We start from the raw sequence: 11,116 nt of genomic DNA on the forward strand, positions 1-11,116 counted from the left end.
TTTGACAATGTAAATATATGGCTTCAATTTCTTTAATTGTAACAGCAAGTGTTGTTTTATGCATTGCTTACATGCCGTGATTTCAAGATGAGTGCACATAATAAAGTTTCGTAGACCTTTTCTGGGTCTGGAAGGATCCTGGCAACGGTTTCTCTTTGCATGCACTTGTGCATCCAAGCTGAGAATTTGGGGCACTCATTCTCAACCTTAAATCCCCCAAATTTCTCAACCGCGTAAAACCAAGAAGTCAGTGAAATGGCAATGACATCAACGAATCCAAAGCTATCCCCGCCAAAGAGATCCTTCTCCCCCAAAGCTCCCTCAAGTTGCTTCAAAATCTCTATAAATTCATTCTTCGCCGTCTCGGGGACCTCGCCCTTGCTTTTCCATATGTTGCAGACTGCATCGAATACCTGCCAAAAAAGTGGTGTCATCTTTTAAGTTCGCATTTAGAAAGATACAAACATTTACACTTGAGAATTATAGACTGACCTTCTTGTCAATAAAATCTGACCAGAACCTTGCCTTAGCTCTCTCAGAAGCACAGGATGGGAGAAGTGGTGGCGAAGGCCAAGTCTCGTCAATGTAGTTAACTATGATAGTGGATTCACACAATGGTTTCCCATCGTGTAGCAAAACTGGGACTTTCTTATAGATGGGGTTTGATTTGAGCAACAAGTCACTCTTGCCCCCAAACAAGTTCTCAGCTCTGGCTTCATGTTCAACTCCTTTCTCAGCCAATGCAATCTTTGCTCTTAAGCAAAATGGGCTAGCCCAACAGTCCAAAAGAACAACCTCTCCCTTGGACATATTCACTTTCTTTGTTCTTGTTTCTTTTAGTTGGTTGATAGTAATTAAACCTTGAGTATCAAGGTTGGCAATTATAAAGTAGATAAGATGAAATTCCCAAAGTTTGTGTCGCAATCAACGTGTGTTCGTTGGCACTTCCTTAAAGGATGTGGCATTGTTCTTATCATTTCTTAGTTTTTGAAGCTAACTGTTTTAGTTGGCTTTCAACATGCACAAGAACAAGTTTGTCTTGTGTATGCGGAGTTTACTAAGGACAAGCCGAGTCGTAAGCAAGCATATACACTAATCAATCGGTATTGTCCAATGAAAATAAGTACTGTAAACTTATCAAAAAAAAAAAAGTAATGTAAAAAGTGTCTAGGATTTTGCCTAATATTTCTCAAAATAGGCTAATTAAGCCCAATTCTAGTGCTAGATTGGTTCAACTTTGAATCAAACTTGGAAACATTTTGCTTTAGATTATTATTATTAATTTAGAAGAGTCAAAAAGCTAAGAGTATCGTTGGTAAAGCTCAAACATGTGTAATATCACATATTACTTTTTTTTTATACAAGTAATATCACATATTACTAGTGAGTGAGTTTCATAAACTTTCCTAATGAAGAAGACACATTTTGGGTTGTAAATCCTAACACAATATTTATTCAGTTGTTGGTGGGATATCCCAATTATGTACTTGTTTGTCTTCATGTGTTTTAAAAAAATCTATTGTAATGGATATATTGTAAATTTATCTAATTGCTTGTTATAATGTTTCTATTGCGGTGTTATTCAAGTTGTCATTTTCAGTTTTATTTTATTTTTTCTTTAAATATAGTTAATTTGAAATGTTCTTTAATATCCATTACACTTGAGATCATCAAATAAGTGATTCTGGAGAATAATTGCTGTTGTTACTCGAATAAGAAAAGAAAACAAAATATAGCTAAGATAAAGCAAATGGAAATGAGAGCAACGTGATTTGCAAAGTTAACTTCACACTATCATAAAACCGAAAACAATAGCTTAAATAACAACACACCAAAGCCAAATAACGACCCAATAACCAACACCAGAAAAGTACAAACAGTTTAAAACTTTCAACTAAGCAACATTTATGATTCCACATCAGCAGTCCTAAACACATCTTCTAACAATTGCAACTGTTCATTTTTGCTTCTGCCAATAAAAAGTTGATAGTAACCAAAGATTGTTGTCTTTATTGTCATTTGAGAGTAACCGATTACTTACGCAGTCACGTAAGTTGCTGGTTGGCCTCGCACATTTTTGACTAGTTTGTTTCTGAAGGAAAGCAGCTGAGCCGCAACCTCTTCCATGCTCATTCGTTCTCTCGGCAACTCTGAGGAGCAAGTGACTCCGATTGCCAGTACTGAAACCAAGCACTCTTTAACACTAAAACTTCTGGTCCATTGTTTGTGAGCATTGGCCTTGCTTGTCTCCCCTTCTTCTCTTTCTACAAGAAGCACTGGATCAACAATTTCAGCAAGTCTTTCAGGAAGAGCTTCCTTGACAAAATTATGTAGGGTTAGATTGCCTGTAAATATTTCATTCGTCGGCCTCTTTCCTGTAAACATTTCCAGCAAGAGTATTCCAAAACAGTACACATCTCCACTTGTTGAGACTTCGCTCCCCATTCCGTACTCTGCAATTCGAAAACTAAAATTGTTGGTTCAACTAGTAAAATCTCTAAGGATTGAAAGACAAGTTAATTAAATTATTGTATTTACCTGGTGCAGCATAACCAACGGTTCCTTTTACTCCAACAGAGCTTGATTGATTAGATGACAAGTTATTGGTGGCTTCCGGAAGGAATTTTGCTAATCCAAAATCACCTACATGGGCAGTCAATTCACCATCCAGAAGAACATTGCTTGGCTTGAGATCACAATGGACTATTGGAGTTTCGCAATAATGATGAAGATAATCCAATGCGGAAGCAACATCAACGGCAATATTCAGTCTTTGCAGGAGATTTAGATTCCTTGGTGCCTCAGCGTTCGGATGCAACCATTCCTCCAGGCTCCCGTTGACCATGAACTCATAAACTAAAGCCTCGAAATCATTTCCTTGGAAGTCAACACTTGCACAGGAAGTTATTATTTTGACAAGATTCCGATGCCTACTACTCCTCAAGGCTTGACACTCCGCTATGAAACTCTTTGAAGCTCCACGATGTTGAAGATTAAGTACCTTAACTGCCACCAGCGTTTTATGATCATCGTGACTGAGGATTCCTTTATAGACCGAACCAAAGCTACCGGCACCAATCAAGTTTTCCAAAGAGAACCCATCAGTTGCTTTGAACAGATTCTCATAGGACACTCGTAAAACCGAAGCCAATAATGCTGACGGAGGAGTGGCCGGCTCCCTTTTTGATTTGCTCCGCCGGGAAGTAATTATCAAACACGACATCCCTGTCACTAACAAAATTACTGTAACTACAGGAATAATAAGTTTCAGGGAACGGGCACGTGATTGCTTTGATTCTTTGATGGAACAAGTAGATAAATGCAAGTCAGATATGCCACCACAAAGGTTATCATTTCCATCAAGAGATATAGCACTTGAATTGCTGAAGACTCCTTTTATTGGTACTTCGCCCTCGAAATGATTAAAAGACAGATTTAAATTCTGCAAAAAGAGAAAGTTTTCAAAATATTTTGGAATCCGGCCAGACAAATTGTTCCGCGAAAGATCAAGCTTCTCAATGCCTCTCAAAGAACTGAATGATGAAGGGATATTCCCTCGAAAGAAATTACCATTCATGACGAGTCGTTCCAACCTAATGCAACTTCCTAGACTGCTTGGAATTTCACCAGACAATTTGTTCTCAGATAAACTTATAACACCCAGATTTTTCAAGATACCAAAATTTGAGGGTAAAGGACCATTCAATTGGTTTTGAGATAGATCGAGATAGATTGAGAAGGAAGGGAGACCAATCACTTCAGTGGGTATGGTACCACTGAGGTTGTTTTTAGAGAGATCTAATAGTATCAAGTTTTGGCATTTCCCTAGACTTGATGGAATGCTTCCCTCTAACATGTTTTCCGCAAAATCTAGTATAGCTAACGATGTCAAATTTCCTATAGAAGATGGAATTTCCCCCCAAAACTTGTTCCCCTTCAGCCACAACCTCTGTAGCTTTTGAAGATCTCCTATACTTCCCGGAATTCGGCCTGTGAATTGGTTGTCCCCAAGATCTAAAAGCTCTAAGTTAACAAGATTTCTTAATCCACTTGGGATATTTCCGAACAATTGATTTTCTGCAACTGATAATTTTCCAAGTCGGATTGACAAGTTCCCCACAGCTTCAGGTAACATTCCACCAAAATTGTTGTCTCCAATCTCCAGTAGCTCTAGCCTAGAAGCGTTGACCAAAGAATTGACAAATTCCAAGTCATCTTTTTCCCCATTTCCTAAGTGATTCGTAAAAATACTAACCCGTCGGAGTTTAAGTAAATTTTCCAAACTAGGCACCTTTCCACTGAATCCATTCATATCAATTAAAAGTGTCATTAGATTTGAGGCATTGGATATTGAAGCAGGAATAGGCCCAGCAAACTGATTATCACCAAGGTTTAGTTGTTCAAGATTAGGTAGAGTGAAGCCTAAGTCTGATGGAAGGGTTCCTTGAAGTTGGTTAAGGGGAACACAAATATAATTAAGCGAAGACAAGTTGTAGATTGAGAAAGGGATTTCACCTGATAGCTTATTTACTGCCAATAGTATATAACGCATCCTCTTAAGCTGACTCATGGTTTCAGGAATTTGTCCCACAAATTGATTTTCAGCTGCTGAGAGGACTTGGAGTGATGACAAATTGCCCAAGGAAGATGGGATTTCTCCTGACAAACTGTTTAAGTGTACTATGAGAATCCGGAGCTTTGATAAGGAGCCCAGTTTCCCTGGAACTTTCCCCACAAGCTCATTGACGCCTACCCCGAGGGATTCAAGGTTAACGCAATGCGATATGTTGTCAGGAATTTCACCTCCGAATGTATTGTTGCCCAGCTTTAAAATTCGTAATCTGAACAGATATCCAATCTCTTGAGGGATTTCGTCGCGGAAGCTATTATTTTTGAGATTTAACACTCTGAGAAAACTTAAATTTCCAATGTGAGGCGACAGAGACCCCTGCAAGAGTAAAGATGGAAGAAGTAATGCAGTCACCCTTTGGTGCCGTGGACTGCAAGTGACACCTTTCCATTGACAAAAGTGCCTGGAATAGTTCCATGAACTCAAAACGTGAAGAGGGTCACGAGTAACTTTGGCCTTGAATTCAAGCAATGCCAGTTGATCCGTTTCATTGCTTTTGAGCACACAATCGGCTGATTGGAAGCTGAAGCTGAAGCAACAGAAAATAAAGAAACAAATGCTTACACTGATTGAACTCATCATGTTTACAAAATCCATTTTACTGCTGGAGAAAATTAAAATGATAAACTTTCATAGAGGTCGGTAAGATAAACTATATTCGTATATGTATTTTTTTAATGATTTATGGACTCTGTGCTTGATGCTGAAATGTGAACCGGCTGGTACCATGACAGTGAAACTAATATTTTTTATTTTTTATAATAATATTAATTATCATATTTATTACTACAGTAAGAATAATATAATACAGCTTTAAAGGAGGCCCACCATACGCCCTTTTCAATCTCTATCAGTTTCCAGCATTTTGTCATTTTTTTTTATTTTAGCGCTTAGTCCACAATAAATATAAAATAATTTAATCAACAACAATAAAAAAAGGGAAAAAAAAAGTAGGACAAGACTCAACAGAAAGTTAAATATGGTGGATGAAGTGTTGACTACTGTTAAATGACTTGGGAAACGTTCAAAGCACGACAGGAATTAAAGATTCACAACACCTTTTTTCTAAAATTTTCGGTACCAAAATTTATGATTCACAACGTTCAAAGCACGGTGGATGGAGTGTTAGACTATTTTTTTTTCGATCATTTTGGATGCTGTACTTGATGCTAAAATGTATTCTAATATTAATTATCATATTTATTACTATTGTAAGAATAATATAATACAGCTTTTCTTTTAAGGAAGACCCGCCACACTCACTTTTGACATTCTATCAGTTTCCAGCATTTTGTCGTTTCGTATTGTAGTTAATAAGAAGTAAAATGAAACACTTGGTAAGCCAACGTGCACATACAAGTTATATATTATCTGCTATATCACAAATAAGTGGTTTCATGAACTGTCCTCACTAAGAAGATGCAGGGTTGTGTGCCTATATCGGACAGTATTAATTCAGTTGTAATATTTTAAGCTCAATAACTGAATAGATATTGTGTTAGGATTTACAACCCAAAATGCATCTACTTAATTAGGAAAGTTTATCAAACTCACTCATTAGTTATATGTATTACATGTTGGAGCTTTACTAAGGAAACTCCAAGATTATTAATATTGGTTTATTCATTTCTTGACTTTCTGCATTTCATCTTCTCATCTTCCCTTCACTCATCCAAAAATCTGTGCCTTTCATAGTTTCATTTTACTTCTTATTATTCTGAGCTGGTGTTGATATTTAAAATTCCTCTAATTTGTGGCTTGAGCGTGCCCTGCCCCGATTGCTTTCGCTGATGCCTTGGTTGTTCTGTCCTCTTTCTGAGATTTTTATGAAATTTTTATCGCAAGATTATTTGAAGTACGGCCAAATTGCAGAATAGATGTGCCGAGATTTGTTGATTTCAAATTTCTTATCATCATCATTTATTTAATTTCAGTCAGTTAGATATCTACGCGGATTGAATGAATCTTATTGTTTCGCAACCTGCTGAATTTCTTGAACCCATTCAAGGGGGATGATAGCAAATTGGAAGTCTAGTCATTCGACTCTTGTTGGATATTCAAAATGACAATGAGGTTAAAGCTGGCAAAAAATAAATAAAATTAGTGCATGCATCTGATCGGGGTTACTGTGTTTGTAATTAAATATGTAAATCTGATCGAATTTAACGTCATTTTTATCAGTTTTTTAACTAAATATGCTAATAATTGAAGTGAAAAAAATTTCTAATTTTGGACCCGAAGGGCACGTTAATTGAAAGCTTTGCTGAATGATTCAGTGGTAGTGAGTAATACCCACTTTCAATACTCGAGTCTTCCAGGTTGTGAGATCTTCAACAAGTAATCATTTTCAAGAAGTTTCAATCGTCGGTGTCGTTTGAATTGGTCATCTAAAGCTGCCCTCTTGATATTTTTCTTGGTCTTTGTTTCAGACTTTTAGTTTTTCTACGTATAAAATCATTATTAAGTTCATTTTCTTATCACAAAATTCTGAATCTTTTGCGTTCTTTATTCCCTGCATTTGCCAATGCTATTGATTATAGCCACGCAAGGTGAAAAAAGTTCAAATATTTATATATTGTTTTTAGTTTTATTAACCGCCTTTGATGTATAAGGCTCTTGCTGATGCTATTCATGATCAAGATAATTAGATTTTGCGGTTATTAGATTTTGCAAGGCTGACATTTTGTTGGAGGGAAATCCAGTTAATTGAATTGTGAATTGTGAACAAGTTTAGATAGTGAGTTTAAGCATGATGGTGCCTACAAGATATAAATTCTAACTTTAATAAAGATAAAACTTATTCTTATTAAGACAATAAAGTTTACAGAATCTAAATCATGCTCTGATACCAACTAAAACGACCCGCCCCGTATACCCCAGGCAAGTCAATCTAATCTCATCAAAACAAATTTGATAATAATATAATTAGTAAGGATTCTGCCGAAAATTCGGCAGTCTCCTTTATAAATATAACACCCCCAATTTGAAAATATGTAAAACAACCACTCCTAATATAATTCAATATACAACAAACTCCAATAATCAACATCTTCAACCAAAATGCTGAGTTTTACTCAAGATATCTCCAGAGTCTCAAAAGATAATATTATAACTAGTATTAATATACCTTAGTTTATTCTTAATCCCAAAAAAATAATATAACAAAATTATATATTCCCAAAATAACGAGATAACCAAGATGTCCTAACAAAAATCATTTATATCTTCTAACACCATCACGTGGCCAAGACTTAAAATATATTTACAGTCGTTGGGTCGGTCTGGTGTACCTGCAACCTCCTGTTGGGGGGGGGGGGAATATAATAAAAGCGGGATGAGTATAAAACTCAGTGAGATCAGTGAGTGGATAGTAGTTTTTGAAAATTATTTCTTACTTTAAAAGAAATAATCATAACATTTCCAAATACGATTTCATCAAACCATATACGAGAAACCAGTAATAAATTATTTAACAGCTAAATCAAATTACTAACCTTGAAAAGCATATATAATATCGTACGTGATAACCATGGAAATCATATCACAATATCATATAAAATATACAAATATGAAATCATCACTAAACAAGTACTCAGGGGAATAATCTGGTCATATCCGGACCTCAACGGACGGGTAATGACGTACTATCTAGGTACCGTCACGCCCCAAAGCTACACGAATAGATAAAGAAATACCATCTCATATCTCATTATAACTCATCATATCTGTGCATGCATAATATAGTCCCCAAAGAATAAAAGCGCCCAAGCACATGGCCCAAATCCTCTATGTGTACTCAGACGGACCCCAAAAGCCTGTATCTCATCTGTATCATATTTATCTCAATATCTGTCTGTATCTCATATCTATATCTATGTAATCATCATACCACATGCATATGCCCCCAAAAGGCAGAAGCGCCCAAACACACGGCCCAAAGCCTCTATGTGTGTTCAGACGGGCCCCAAAGGCCTCTCATCTCATATGTATCACCATATCTGGAGGGAAGGGTATTGTCCAATGCTTTTTAAAAAAATCTCTATATTCATTTTCATGTACATTCTAATCATACTTTAAAATACTATCATATTTTATTCAATATTGATACGGAAAACTATTAACCAAACATTTTAATATAATATCAATGTGTGAATAAAATCAATTTTAAGAAAATCATTAAATCAAAACATTTAAAATATTTATTTCGCAAACATTCTTTACTATCATAATTAATTATGAAAATAGGTTTTGTATATTCCACTCACAATGACGGTGTTCAGACCCGATTATCGTCTACGTTCGCGGATTGGTTCTCGCTCACGGATCCTCCTAACTCAAGGAAACGACATAATTATTTTTAGTAAATCGGAATTAGGACTAAATTTATGCAATAAACTCGAAACAAACATCTATCCATAATTTACAACTCCCGTGTTGATATAATTACCAAAATACCCTCGAATTCGTAAATCATTAAAATACTCTGAAATCGTAAATCATCGAATTACCCTCGGAATTGTAATTATATCCAATCCTCAATTCCTGGAATTACTAAAATATCCACAGGCTCAGAAATTACAAAATTGCCCTCAAAGTGTGAAATTATCGAATGGCCCTCGTTGGTCAACGGTAACCGGAATTTAGTCAACGCTGAGCGGGAAGCTCAAGTCTGAAAGTTCCAATCACGCTGAGTCTAATAGTGCCGGTGGTGAGCTCCCACGCGCGGCAACGACGTCGGAATCTAGCTCGGCAGCCGTGAAACTCCAACAATTGACCGGCGGCGAAACAGTGACTCTCGGTGGCTATGGATGGTCAGAAATTGAAGAGGGAGTCGTGGGGAACAAAACTGAGGTGGTGGCGTGGTCAAATTCCGGTAGAATCAACGACGGTGGTGATGGGTTTTGGCCGCGGTTTCTCAAGCTTGAAACGGCGGCGATCCCGTCGGTTTTCAGCGACAATGACAGTTTGGGGTATGATGGCCGGTCTTCAAGCTTCAGATTGGTACCAAGCTTGACCAGTGGGGTGGCCGGAATCACAGCTTCTGTTACTCTCTCACACGTGTGGGTATATGTTCCCTGTTTCTAGCTTATTCTTTTTTTTTTGAACTTTTTAACCGCCTCATTTTTATTTATTTTTTCACATATGTTACATATGACAACTAATAGTAGTAATTATTTTTAATAAAGTAATTATTATTAATAATAATAGACATACTTTTTAAACTCACTATCTAAACTTGTTCACAATTCAATTAACCGGATCTCCCTCCAACAAAATGTCAGCCTTGCAAAATCTAATAACCGCAAAATCTAATTATCTTGATCATGAATAGCATCAGCAGGAGCCTTATACATCAAAGGCTGTTAATAAAACTAAAAACAATATATAAATATTTGAACTTTTTTTCACCTTGCGTGGCTATAATCAATAGCATTGGCAAATGCAGGGAATAAAGAACGCAAAAGATTCAGAATTTGTGATAAGAAAATGAACTTAATAATGATTTTATACGTAGAAAAACTAAAAGTCTGAAACAAAGACCAAGAAAAATATCAAGAGGGCAGCTTTAGATGACCAATTCAAACGACACCGACGATTGAAACTTCTTGAAAATTATTACTTGTTGAAGATTTCACAACCTGGAAGACCCGAGTATTGAAAGTGGGTATTACTCACTGCCACTGAATCATTCAGCAAAGCTTTCAATTAACGTGCCTACGGGTCCAAAATTAGAAATTTTTTTCACTTCAATTATTAGCATATTTAGTTAAAAAACTGATAAAAATGACGTTAAATTCGATCAGATTTACATATTTAATTACAAACACAGTAACCCCGATCAGATGCATACACTAATTTTATTTATTTTTTGTCAGCTTTAACCTCATTGTCATTTTGAATATCCTACAAGAGTCGAATGACTAGACTTCCAATTTGCTATCATCCCCCTTGAATGGGTTCAAGAAATTCAGCAGGTTGCGAAACAATAAGATTCATTCAATCCGCGTAGATATCTAACTGACTGAAATTAAATAAATGATGATGATAAGAAATTTGAAATCAACAAATCTCGGCACATCTATTCTGCAATTTGGCCGTACTTCAAATAATCTTGCGATAAAAATTTCATAAAAATCTCAGAAAGAGGACAGAACAACCAAGGCATCAGCGAAAGCAATCGGGGCAGGGCACGCTCAAGCCACAAATTAGAGGAATTTTAAATATCAACACCAGCTCAGAATAATAAGAAGTAAAATGAAACTATGAAAGGCACAGATTTTTGGATGAGTGAAGGGAAGATGAGAAGATGAAATGCAGAAAGTCAAGAAATGAATAAACCAATATTAATAATCTTGGAGTTTCCTTAGTAAAGCTCCAACATGTAATACATATAACTAATGAGTGAGTTTGATAAACTTTCCTAATTAAGTAGATGCATTTTGGGTTGTAAATCCTAACACAATATCTATTCAGTTATTGAGCTTA

General features: G+C 36.1%; 2 protein-coding genes across 2 annotated transcripts; both read right to left on the reverse strand.

Moving 5' to 3' along the window:
• Nucleotides 1-50: 50 nt before the first annotated feature.
• On the reverse strand, nucleotides 51-810 carry LOC102613773 (probable glutathione S-transferase parC). Its single transcript, XM_025100398.2, has 2 exons — nucleotides 493-810; nucleotides 51-413 (listed from the first exon to the last, which is right to left on the reverse strand). The coding sequence occupies exons 1-2, from the start codon at nucleotides 808-810 to the stop codon at nucleotides 57-59; spliced, it is 675 nt and encodes a 224-aa protein (XP_024956166.1). The 3' UTR covers nucleotides 51-56.
• Nucleotides 811-1,779: 969 nt separating this feature from the next.
• Nucleotides 1,780-5,296, reverse strand: LOC102624799 (probable LRR receptor-like serine/threonine-protein kinase At3g47570). Its single transcript, XM_006484524.3, has 2 exons — nucleotides 2,539-5,296; nucleotides 1,780-2,453 (listed from the first exon to the last, which is right to left on the reverse strand). Exons 1-2 carry the CDS (start codon nucleotides 5,225-5,227, stop codon nucleotides 2,038-2,040), a joined length of 3,105 nt encoding a protein of 1,034 aa, XP_006484587.2. The 5' UTR covers nucleotides 5,228-5,296; the 3' UTR covers nucleotides 1,780-2,037.
• Between the last annotated feature and the right edge of the window lie 5,820 nt (nucleotides 5,297-11,116).

The sequence above is a fragment of the Citrus sinensis genome, chromosome 4 (assembly GCF_022201045.2).
Source record: "Citrus sinensis cultivar Valencia sweet orange chromosome 4, DVS_A1.0, whole genome shotgun sequence".
In the NCBI taxonomy this organism is placed as follows: Eukaryota; Viridiplantae; Streptophyta; class Magnoliopsida; order Sapindales; family Rutaceae; genus Citrus; species Citrus sinensis.

Excerpts from the sequence above, each read along its gene's own strand:
- LOC102624799 (XM_006484524.3), bottom strand. The coding sequence starts at position 5,227 with ATGGATTTTGTAAACATGATGAGTTCAATCAGTGTAAGCATTTGTTTC. Across the intron at positions 2,454-2,538 it reads CGTTGGTTATGCTGCACCAG|AGTACGGAATGGGGAGCGAA; the intron begins GTAAATACAATA and ends TTCGAATTGCAG.
- LOC102613773 (XM_025100398.2), bottom strand. The coding sequence starts at position 810 with ATGTCCAAGGGAGAGGTTGTTCTTTTGGACTGTTGGGCTAGCCCATTT. Across the intron at positions 414-492 it reads CAGATTTTATTGACAAGAAG|GTATTCGATGCAGTCTGCAA; the intron begins GTCAGTCTATAA and ends CTTTTTTGGCAG.